Below are 12877 nucleotides of genomic sequence, written 5' to 3'. Positions count from 1 at the left end.
ACTATATCAATAATAAGTAATTAAAACATAACCATGGTAAAAAAAAAACTGTTAACAAGAAGTATAATATAGAGGATGATAATAATTTACTGGACCTTTATGAAGAGAACCATATCACCAAAGAATGTAAAAAATTTCCATAGAGACAGCACTTGCCTGCTGAGAATATTGAATATTATAAAGATGGGATTCTCCAATTCAGTTATGAATTATATTTAAATGTACATTATTCAATAATTTAATAAAAAATTCAATATTATCATAGAGCTCAGCAAAATGCCCCTGCTAATAACCTAAAAGTTTTTTTTAAAACAAATGAATGAATAATTCAATTGAATGAATAATATGTAATCTCATAGACACTAATTTCTATAGGGTACTTACTATGTTCTGAATTTGGAAGAGGTATAACATATTTAGTCTCACAATAACTCTGTGAGGAAATTTCAGTTACTGTCTCCAATGAACTCATGAGTAAACAGAGGCATAAGAGGTTAAGAATAGCCTAAGCTCACTTTGTGGTACCAGAGAATATGCTTTTAACCATTGAGTGATACTGCTACTCACTCTAGTATATACTAGGAAACAGAATATAAGGCAACAAATACTGCATTCACAAAAGGTGTATGAGTTCTACAGAGCAAAATGACATTTTAATGAGTAACTAAAGAATGCTTAAGTTAAATGGAGATATATACCATGTTGACACACATTGGACAATTCAGTTTTGTAAAGATGTCGATTCACTCACTGTCCATCTCTATAGATTCAATCTGATGATTATTAAAATATCAGTGGGCTGGTTTGTGTGACAAGCTGATTCTAAAATTTATATGGAAAGAAAAGAACTAAAAGTAGCCAAGATATTTTTGAAAAAGAACCAAGTAGGAAAAGTCACTCTATTAGTTATTGTAACTTACTACAAAACTATAGTAATTAACTATTTGTACAAGAATAAACAAAAGTCTATCTGAACAGAATAGGAAGTTTAGAAACAGTGCTTTGCATATTTAGACACTTGTTTTGTAACACACTAATTATGTATGTATACAGTAGATATGTAGCTAATGTTATACATGTAAAAGAGCTGTTTATAATAGTCCAAAGTGGAAAGCTAGAAATAACCCAAATGTCCACTAATAGTGTAAATTCTCTTTGCTTACTTGGTTGGGATTATGTAGACATTTACTTTGTAACAATTTGTTAAGCTGTATGTATATGTTTTGTGCAATATTTATATTTTTAATATTTCATAAAAATTGTAAGTGCTATGGTAGGGTGGATAATGAGAAATATATCATTATATCCATTAAAACATATAAACATGTATGCAACAAATGAAGAAATCTGGAATACTAATAAAAGAATACATACTTTAATGGTTATGCATAAAGATTATTTTAAGACTCAATAACAACTATCATTTACTATTCAATTATGTAATCATCTAATAAATGGATCTTAGTAGCTCATTAGTTATACCTGCATATTTGTATAAGCTTGCAGCTAGACTAAACATGAAAGGAAAAGCCACTTGAGTGAGACACTTCTATTTTTTCAACCTAACCATTATTAATATAATGCCAGGTTTAGAAAGTGAATAGAAGTATAACTTTTTTTATATTCACTAATCTAAAAAAAAAATGACAAGAAAAACATCTCAAAATTTACATATTATAAGGCTTATAACAAATTGTCAAGTTTAATGTTTGTTGGTTCCAATCTAAATTTCTCAAAGTTCTGAGAGAAAGCTTCTGCTTATTCACCTATAAAACAAGTTGTTATTATCAATCACTCAAAAGAAAGTCAACAATTATCTAAGGTGAATCCAAATTCATAAATAAACTGGAAAATGTTTTAATGATGTATTTTCAGTTGTTCATGGACAGAGGTAAAGTATTAAAAAATAATTTAAAGTTTATGTGAAAATATCAACAGAAGTTACATAGCCAAATTTCAGAAGTGTGTGTATGCATGTATATTTGTGTGTCTCTCTCAGGATACAGCTAGCAGTAGACTGACTACGTATTTCAGATGAAAATTAGGTTAGGCCTTAATAAGTTACATTTGTCAAAATAAGTTTCTGTACACCAAAACACAAACAATAGCCAAAGACCTTAGCTGTTCTTTATTCTTTCATAAATGTTAAGCAATGTGAAAATATTACCCACAAGATCATTGGCAGAATTTAATTCCTCAAGATTTATGTCCACTTACAGAGACAAGGGCTATACTAGTGAAACTTATTTTCAACCTTGCTCTGTCAAGCAATCATTTACATATTAATCAATTTCCTTTTTTTCTTCCATCTCTCTTATCCCTGTTATTTTACATAGGATGTTAATTAGTAATTTAGTCTACAGGTGAAAGGATATAAGTGATTGTAAATAAACTAACAATGAATGAAAGTCACCTAGAGATTTATGTTAACACTGAAGAGACAGACCCTAGATTTCCCTGTTGCAGAAGAGGGTAAGAATATGGACCTTTACTCAGTCCTTTGCTTTTTGCTCAAATAGATAAAACAAAAACAAATATATTTGTTTTCTAAGCTCTAAATCATCTTTTTAAAGTTCTTTTCACTTATTTTTTTCCTCTAATGTAATGAAACTGAAACAAAATGATTTAATTTTTGTTATAAAGAAAAATATTTTGGGTGAAGTGATTATGAAAAATAATTTAAATGCCAATTTGACATCCCAAATGAATTTATCTTCTTTACATTAGAAACCTGTAATAAAATTTCACCTGGGTAAAGGATTTAGGCTTAAATGTAGGAAAATTGGCATTATTGTAAAGCGGGGTGGGTATAAAGTATAGTCAAGTCACAACTTCAGGGCAAAGAATTGTTAACCAAGGATACCAGACTCCCAAAATTTGCACGTTTCACATTAAACATTAAGACTCTAATTAGTTACTGCTCTTAACAGATAATAATATATTGTCATTAGAGAATATAGTATTAATATTAATTTTACATTGACTTTGTAAGTTCTATGTTATAACTATGTCTTATATGTAGTATAAAATATAAATATATTAAGGGGTTCTTATGCATTGAAAAAATGCTAACATGTAGTTTCATTTTATAACCCAAGTAATTTACAGACATCCAATTCATCACTATAAAACTACACACAGTTGCAAAAAGTATTGATGCTCCCCAAGAAACATCAAAATATCATTGAATACATACTAATAAGTATAACTAGCATAAACGTAATTATAATCAAAGGAATAGTCTGTGGCCACATTGTTTTTGTTATCAATGTGGTCAGGATATGAGGTGCACCACCTCACACTAACTGTGCTGGGAGCCCTCTCTGAGGTTCCCTGTCAGTGCTGACCTCAGGAGAGCCGACTATGCCCTAAGAGGGCCAGAGTTATAAGTGTTTTGCAGCTGAGCTTCAGGCCCAACTATCAACAAGGAATATATAGACATTGTTTTGCCTCAGATGCAAAGGGAGCCTCCCAACCCAGGGTGGAAATGGGCATTTTACATCACTGGATTTTAAAATATCAGACACTATTTAATTTATCTTTCCCTTTGCCCCTTACCCTGACCCTAAGTGATTTAAAAATTGCAAAGTGATGTTGTAAAGATTTGTAATTCCTTACCTGTATTCCTATGACCAAGAATTTATAATTTTTGTGCACTTAGCAACAAAATACAGTAAACCTGGAGTAACACCTCATAATCAAGCACATTAACATTTCTTCAGCAAAATATGCTGCCTTTCAAATTAAGCAGGCCAAATAAAGACTATAAAGAATCTCACATCACTTCAGGTAAGATAAGATGTATATAGCAAATAAGCTATGGAAAAAAAAATTTCAATTTTTTTTCTGAATTTTAGAATTTCAAATATCAGAGACTGACACTTGATGTCAAGTTAGTATCCATTATGCTAAGTTTGAAAGAATGTTTTTAGTGCATGGTATATAGAATTTTATTTTAAAAATCCAACCAAACATCTCTGAATTTCAGTTTATTTCTGGAAATGAATATCAGTGTCTCCTTTATGTCAATGTCTTGTTCCTTCAAATAGTTCAAATAAATAATCTGAAATTTGGGATCAATCTTTTCACTTGTTTTGGAATATATCTTGAACATAGTGGGTCCCCCAGGAATTTGCTAATAACCCAAATAAAATCTCACCACCAGAGCAATAATTCTGCTCTTAATTACTACATACTTTGTATATCACTTTTTAAATATTACTGTATTATTAATGTGAGCAAGTGGGCACTTGCCTGGAGTACCTGAAATGGTTCTGTGCAGTCTTGTCTTAGCTATCATCTCCGCTTGAAGGACTTCCTAAGCATGTTCTTTGTTTACCTCATGTTTGTAGTCACAAGCCCCTTCTCCTAATCCTGAAACTTTTTCCTAGTATTTTGAATACATTGAATCAACACAACGTATTATCTCTACTAACATTCTAAATACTTCCATGTATGCATTACCATAAATTCCATAAATTATACTTTTACAAACTCTGTAATCAAATACATTTTATGTCTGTATATTTTACTTAAAACAAATACAAAAATTCAATATGAAAGAGTTCCTTCTGATCAGTATATACACACTAGCTAGCAGAAATGTAATGTCCAATTCTCTGCTTGCAATCAAAACCAAGAACAGGATGTGAATTACACTCACACTAACCACACACCTCCAAACCTTGAGCTAAAAGTTTTGAAACACATATAACCATATGTGAAGAGAAAAAGGGAAGAGAGTCAGTTTTCCAATGAAACTCTCCATGAATATGGGGGAGAGGTTAAGGTGGGCAGGTGGGAAGGGTAAGGGGGATAAAACGGCACAAAAATTATCAATCATAATATAAGTTGGTCACAGGGATGGTAGTACAGCATGGAGAGTATAGCCAGTGATTCTGTAACATCTTCCTATGTTGACAGATAGTAAATGCACTAGTGGGCATGAGGATTTAATAATATGCTGCTGAACCACACTGCGTTATATACTTGAAACCAGTATAAGATTGTATATCAACTACACTTCAATTAAAAAAGAAAAAAACCCCAAACCTCTCCAGGAGCAGCAGAGAGAGAGCAGGGGCTATGGAGAGGCTATTCACTTGCTCTAGGTACTGAATTCGTATCTCCATTTCAAAAAGTACTCTGGATCTCCTGAAGCTGGAGGTTACCTTGGGTTCTGAAAGTACATACAGAGTATAATTTTTGGATATAATGAGTTTGCTGAACTTGCATAGTATGCAGATCCAAGATTCAATGAAATTTGTATATATAATCAAAGGAAAGCTTACAGATACATAAATAAGGGTTAGTCAGTAAATAAATCATATTGAAGCCACTGTAGAAAAAAAAATGGAAAAAGTACTGAAGACATACTCTAGAAGAGAATTCAATGGAAAAGGCAGAGAGAGAAGGAAGAATCTGCAAAAACAACTTACAAAAAGGCATCCAGAAATAAAGAGCACCCAAAAAGTACTGTACGTAACAGTGCAGCACTTAGTAATTAATTATTTTCTGAATGAAGTGAATGAAAAGGAAAAGTGTCAACAGTGAGAAAAATATAAAATGGTAGAGAGGAAAGTAAAGTGAGTCAAAAAAAAGAAGGAAGATATAAATAAAAAAGGTTTGAAAATGTGCCTACTCTAAACATATCAAGTGCATTTCTAAAGACTTGTTGCAAAGAAATACTATGGGCATAGAGATGTTTAAAATAAATAATTATGGGCACAGAAATAAAAAAAAAATTTTAAACAGCCTCCCTATCTAGAAACAGAAAATCAGGAATCATCCATATACTGAAATATTATTCAGTGCTTTACAATTACAGTATAGATGAACATATATAGGTGTAAGAGAAAATTTTACATAATTAAGTTAAAATGTAGTTTCCAAACAATAAAATTCCTACTTTTCAAAAAACGTTTTCAGGTAAAGGATGAAAAATATGGGCATTGAGAGGCTAATGGTGGTTATCCTCAACGGAAGGAATAATGAATATTGTTTTCTTTCTGTATTTCATTGTTTTCTAATTATTCTATATAAACATGAATTCTTTGATTAAATAGGAGTTTTGAATCAGTTACTGATACCTCAGTAACAGATTATTTTTTTCAAATTATCTTAATAGATTAAAATTAAATATCAGATATGTGTGCATGTGTATATAAAATCCAAAATGTGAATGGTTTTGTAGTCTGATTATATTCTAATTTCTGATATTAAAAAAAGACTGCAAGAGAATTTTTTAATTCTTATTACTAATGTTAATTAAGAGTGCTAATGTTAGCAAGTTAGCATCTGGGGCACTAGTAATAAATAATTTGGTGATTTGTTGTGATGGAGTATTAACCCTTGCCTATGTTTATTAAAATAATCAGACTGTTTCTAAACTGAAAAACAAGTATGTATTTTTAGCTCTTCCTCTTAAAGTCATCTTATTGTCATACTTTTTACAAAGACGATACCTATGCATAAAACTGTTTATTATACTGTGTGTATAATTTTACTGTTGGATAAATGTAAAATAATACCTTAAATAGCAAGTAATTTTAAAGGAGGCTAAGTAGAGATTCCTGAGTTCTGTAGAAAATTAACAATAAGTAGGCCATATTAGTGTTTCAAATGAATAAAAATAGGTGTTGAGAAAATTATATTAACATATCTTTAACCATATTAAATTTTAATATGTATACTTAAGAATTACTTCATATATTAAGTGTTAGAAACAAGCAGTTCTACAGCGTGTAACTTAATTTGTAGTTTGATAGAAAATTAATATGAATAATGGTAGAATTCCTTCTCCATGAGATATACAGTTTTTATATTGAAATAAAATATTCTAGCATGAAATGAAATAAAAGTATAACATTCCTCTAACCTAAAGATCATTAAGAAAATCTTAAACTGCTAAACTCTGGGCAGGGTCACAAATTCCTGGGGGACCTTACATCACAAGCAAAGGGAACAAAAGCAAACAAAAACAAGTGGGAGGGACTACATCAAACTGAAAAGTTTCTGCATAGCAAAGAGGATTATCAACAAAATTAAAAGGAAACCAGTGGAATGGGAGAAAATATTTGCAAATCATATACATGATAAGGGGTTAATAACCAAAATGTAAAAATGACTCATACAACTGAATAGCAAAAAAACAACCCAATTAGAAAATGGGCAGAGAATCTGAACATTTTTCCAAAGACATAAAGATGGCCAACAGGTACATGAAAAGATGCTTGGCATTCCTAATAATGAGGTAAGTGCAAATCAAAACCACATGAGGTACCACCTCATAGCTATTAGATCAGCTATTCACAAAAAGACAAGTATTGAAGAAGATATGAGGAACAGGGAACTCTTTTGTACTACTGTAAATTGGAGCAGTCACTTACAGAAAACAGTATGGAGATAGCTCAAAAAATTAAAAACAGAATAGCTTACAGGATCCAGCAATTCCACTTCTGGATTTTTACCCAAAGAAAATGAAAACCCTAATTTGAAAAGATATGTGTACCCTCATGTTCACTGCAGCCTCATTTACAAGACATGGGGATAACCTAACTGTTCATTGATGGATGGATAAAGAAAATGTGATATGCATGTGTGTGTATATGTACACAATGGATCATTATTCAGCCATAAGAAAAAATGAAATCTTGTCATTTGGAACAAGAGGGATGGACCTTGAGAGTGAATTACACTAAGTGAAATAAGTCAGAAAAAGAAAGACAAATACTTTATGTTCTCACTTACATGTGGAATCTAGAAAACAAAACAAAATGAGCTTATAGATACAGAGAATAGCCTCGTGGATGCTAGAGGTGGGAGGCAGGAAGTGGGAAAGATGGGTATAGGAGTCAAAAGTTACAAAACTTTCAGTTATAAAAGAAGTAAGTCATGAGGATGGAATGTACAACATGGTGACTATAGTTAACAATATTGTATAACATTTGAAAGTTAGTAAGAGAGTAAATCTTAAAAACATTCTATGAGGAATCTCATAATAAAAAAAATTCTGTAATTATGTATGATGGATATTAATTAGACTTATTGTGGTAACCATTTTGTATATGTACAAATATCAAATTATTATGTTATACATCTGAAACTAACATATGTAAATTATACCTCCATAAAAAAGAAATTATAGAGGACATATGTGTGCCTTAACTGGTGTCCTCAAAAGGGCAGTGAATTTAAAAGTCCTTAAAATGTTCCAGAAAGTAATTTACACCCAAAATTTTCAGTAAGTATACAGTTTCCTTAAAAATTTCCAGGAAACTGTTCTAATCAGCCAACAGCTTCAACAAATAAATATTAACCAAAAATCAAAAGTACTTGGCAATGTGGTAGATGAAAGTAAAAAGAAAATAACAGTCTATCAGGAAGTCTAAGTTTGAGTCAGGGGAAAAATAAATGAAATATTACATCTGTGGGAATGACCATAAAACCAATGGACATGAAGAAAAAGACAAAATCATGGAGGAAGTAATTCATAAAGTAAGCTTTGTCTTGAAGGATGATCCACATGTGTAAGACGACAAAGTGAAGTCATTATTAAAGATGTAAACACAGGCATGGAGGCAATAATAGACACTGTGCCTGAGGGACATAAGAAGGCTAACCTGCTTAGAGTCTTAGCTCAAACTGGGAAAGGTGGAAAATAACATATGCAAGAAAGGTGGAGTTCCTTGAAAGTCACATAAGAACATTTGGAAATGACAGTTATTTAAAAATGGGAAAGTGGGAGCTTTATAAGAATGTGTTTCTTTTCTGCATTAATTACCTCACATTTTATTATTCTTATCTTAATATCTGATTCCCCACTAGGTAGTGAAGTTAAAGAGAATGAATACATCTTATTTACTCATCATTAGATCCTTCATATCTAGCACAGAGCACAAGTGCTCAATAAATATTGGCAGACTAAATGAGTTGAGAAGAGTAAACTAAAAAAATTATAGATCTTATTCTGTAGACTTATATAAAAAGTATTACATATCTTATGTCACTACACCAAAAAACCCAGATTGGCTTAATCTCTCTACTGGGTAGATAGGGGGAAAAAAAGGTCTCTTGACTCAAGAAGGCATGTTAGAAAATGGTAGGATTTCATGCTTCTAACACAGGTGGAGACAGGGAAGGATAGAAGCCAATGAGGGCATTAATGTCCACATCTTTCATAGTAGGGAGTCAATCAATATACTGTCTAAAAGTGAAATATAATGCTCAGACCACTTAAAATATTTTACATAATATTTTTTCTTTACCTTAGAGGAGACTTTGGGGAAGTAATAATCCCTGGAGTGAAAAAAGTTATTCGAAATTGAGCAATTCCTTCTGTCTCACTAGGTTTCTTTTTCTTTTCTATAATATTCAGTTAGAATTTAAAATGGAAACCATATAACGATTCCATTTTTATAGAAGAATTTCTATACATCTATTCTGTTTATGCATAGGAAGATGTCTAGAATGATTTCCTCAATGTTACTATCACTTTCAGAATTAGGAAGAATTTCAGTTATCATACTTAGTTTTCTGTATTGGTTATTTTATTTATTATAAATACAAATTAATGTTTGAAAAGCAAAGAAAAAACAGTAAAATGAGTCTCAGGACAGAGCAACTGAATAGATGACTGGGTTACTTATGAAATGATGAAAAATTTGTTTTGTTTTGTTTCTGTGGGAGAAGATCTAAGAGTTCAGTTTTAGACATGTCAAATTTGCGATATCTGAGAAATGTCTGAATTGAGATGTCAGAAGGGAGTTGTGTATATGAGTCTGGTAGCTCAGAATAATGGTTTAGACTAGGGATATAAATTGCAGCACCCATTGGCATATAAATGATACTTAAAGGCAAATATATAAATGAATAAACTGGGGCAGAGTGTACAGGAAAAACAGCAAGCCCAGGACTAAGTCCTGAGTATCCCAACCTTCAGAGGCTGCTAAAAGATTGATAAGGAGGAGAAAGAGAAGCAATAGGGAGTTTGTTTTGTTTCATTGTAAGATGAGTCTCTATAGCTCAAACACTTTCACTTTTCTTCCCCTCATTTGAACATATTAAATAAAATGTCAAAGAATATAACTCAATCAGAAAGATCTAAACCTTGGAAAAACTGAAGGTAAAAAGTAATGATGAACACCCAAGGAGTAAAATTTGGGCTTCAAGATAAATTATCTATTTTGAGGCCTCTTTCAAGACTGTATTATAGCAGGAGTCCAATCAAATAACAACCCAGGGAAGCCCCAGAAGACTCCTAAGTAAACTGAATAGTCTGCAAAATGCTTCTGGTAAATTGAACAAACAGCACAAGACACTGTAATAATATAGAACCTACATGTATGCAAAAGCCATAATATAAAAATGTAATAGCTATAATTTATTCCCTGTAATGTTATAGGGAGACAAATTACCTTTAAACATGTTTTAAAAATTAGCTTATTTTAAATATTTTTTGAAAGTATACTGAACTTACGCTTAACTATTTTTACAACAGAAAATGTATCTCAAGTAAAGTTTAGTGCCTTACCTTAAACCAAAGATGTGTGATTGTTCATAGTTGAATAAAGAACGAATCTTAGCCTCAGAATTCAAAATTATAAGTCTATCAATAATATCCTAGAAAAGAAAGAGGTAGAGTGAGACTGTATTTGACTGAAAACATGTAAAGAAAACAAAATCAACAAATAATTATTTAGCTCTGTGGTTCTCAAACTTGGCTCTACATTTTAATAAACTAAGGAAGAAGGGGAAAAAAAAAGACTAATGCCTGAGTTTTACCACTAGAGGTTTTGAATTAATTGGTCTGAGTGTGGCCTGGGCATTAAGATTTGTAGTTCCCCAAATATATCATCTAATGGTTAGCCAAAGTGGAGAATCACTCATTTATACTCCTCCAGTATTGTGAGCAGTTTATGCAGCCAGTTAAATACTGATTACATTGCTAAAAATGTAAACTACTTTGAAAAGCAAATAGGAAATCTACAAATGTGAAATATGAACAGTAGATTTGAATACTTTTATCTAGTAACCATTTGAGATTTTGTTAATAGATATTGTGCTCAGGTAAATCAATGGTTTCCAACACTGGCTAAACACTGGAATCACCTAGGGAACTTAAAAAGGTATAGATAGGTAGATGCCCAGGCTCTAACCCCAGACCAATCTGTTACTATATCTGGGGATATGATTTTGACATTAATATCCTTTGAAAAGCTCCCAAGTTGTTGCAATATGTAACCATACTTAAAAATTATGACATAAGTACAGAGGGAACTTGATGCAGCAAGGCACTGCCAATTGTCCCAAGACCTGATAATTTTAGCCTACTCTCTAAAAGACTTTCTTTCCATAATGCCCTGCTTTTATGTACATATCTGGGTTCATGCTTAAGAAATTTGTTCATAGACAAATACTTCTCTCTCATTACTCTTTTTCCTGATCAAGAAACTTGCTATCCTCCAGTGAGTTCAAATTCAAGATATTTTTTGTGACCAATACAGTCACAGAAAAGAAGGAATGTTTTGCTAGGGAGTAAAGACATGTAGTATTTAGTAAGGTCTACGTGGATGATAGTACCAATGTCACATCATCAAATAAGAGGCAAGGGAATGACTGCAAGGAGGAGAAAATAATGGATCTCTCAGAATCACATTTGAAAAAGATTAATCAAAACATAATAAAAACTAGATTTTGTATACTTACCTAAAGTTTATACCCAACACTTAGGAATGCATTTATCATTCTATAGGTATCTTGTAAAAATGTGTAAATAATACTAGCACAAGAGTTCATAATCAGCAAAAATTAAATAAACTACCAGAGATGAAGAATAAAAGATGAAGAATAAAAAGATTGCTATCTTAAAATAATCTGTCATTGTGGTGTGCTTCTTGGTTGAGGATTCATTTCAAACATTAGGACAGAACATGAACTATAAGCAACTCATTCATATCCCCAAGCTTTATATTCAATACTTAATAACTGTCACACCACTCTCTCCCTCTTTCCCAGTTTCTCCACTCTGACTGTCCTGTGTTAGCTACAGAGCCACAAAGCTCTTCTTCACTTGCTCAGGCACCTGGATACTATTAAGCAAGTAGTCTTTGCAGTAGACTTAAGGAGAAACTTGTTTGCTAAGTAGTTCTTCAAATAAGTATATATTTTTACTGTTTAATATTGTAATTTTTAAGAAATGATTATCACTATTTTTACCATAGTTATCTTCACAAATTATTTTAGAATTAATTATGCATCACTAGCCTTCTCACATGTGAGAGAATTAATTCTGTGCAGTTGTTTCTGGAAGGATATCTACAGATTTCTCTTCATTACTAGGGTACTAGTATAAGTGACTGAAGTTTGCACAACTGAACATAACACTAAACTCAGGTTATTTGATAGCCTGTGTCACCTTGTGATCCTCAAGTTCTAGCTGTGTATCTAAGTACTAAATACTTTAAGAATAAGAGAGACAGAATATATTACCAATGAGCTAATGAAGAATAGATTGCAGTGATCTATCAATGACAATGCATTTTCACAGAACAAATGTTACAGCAAATAATTTCTTCTTCAAAGAAGATTACATAGATGGATTACCACTGAGGGAAGAAAACGAAATTCCAGGAAAGCCTGCCTTATGGAAAACTTCAGTTTTTAAGTACTGAAAAATGTGTATATAAAGTAATACTAAATCAAGAGCTTCCCAGCAACAAACTAGGCCTGGGACTCAAGAAGTAGCCTGAAGGAAAAGGGGTGCTATCTATTCAAAAAACAAGGAGGTTATATACCTTCTGTATGCCACAGAAAGAAACTTGTCCAAAGATCCCAGAGGTTAGGGTGGAAGGTGAGAAGAGAAAGAGGGCTTTGAGAA

At 31.9% G+C, this 12877-nt stretch overlaps 1 protein-coding gene across 3 annotated transcripts in view; it reads right to left on the bottom strand.

Annotated features, from left to right (window-relative positions):
- Positions 1-12877, bottom strand: part of TBC1D32 (TBC1 domain family member 32) — a 199884-nt gene that overhangs the window by 63804 nt on the left and 123203 nt on the right. For all 3 annotated transcript variants that reach the window (XM_057489307.1, XM_057489308.1, XM_057489309.1), the window contains exon 23: positions 10532-10620. In XM_057489307.1, the coding sequence (XP_057345290.1) occupies positions 10532-10620 (89 nt within the window). The remainder of the gene's footprint in view (positions 1-10531; positions 10621-12877) is intronic.

The sequence above is a fragment of the Manis pentadactyla genome, chromosome 12, assembly GCF_030020395.1.
Source record: "Manis pentadactyla isolate mManPen7 chromosome 12, mManPen7.hap1, whole genome shotgun sequence".
NCBI classification, from domain to species: domain Eukaryota; kingdom Metazoa; phylum Chordata; class Mammalia; order Pholidota; family Manidae; genus Manis; species Manis pentadactyla.
The sequence above is the reverse complement of the archived record's forward strand: the minus strand, read 5'-3'. Positions and strand labels throughout refer to the sequence as shown.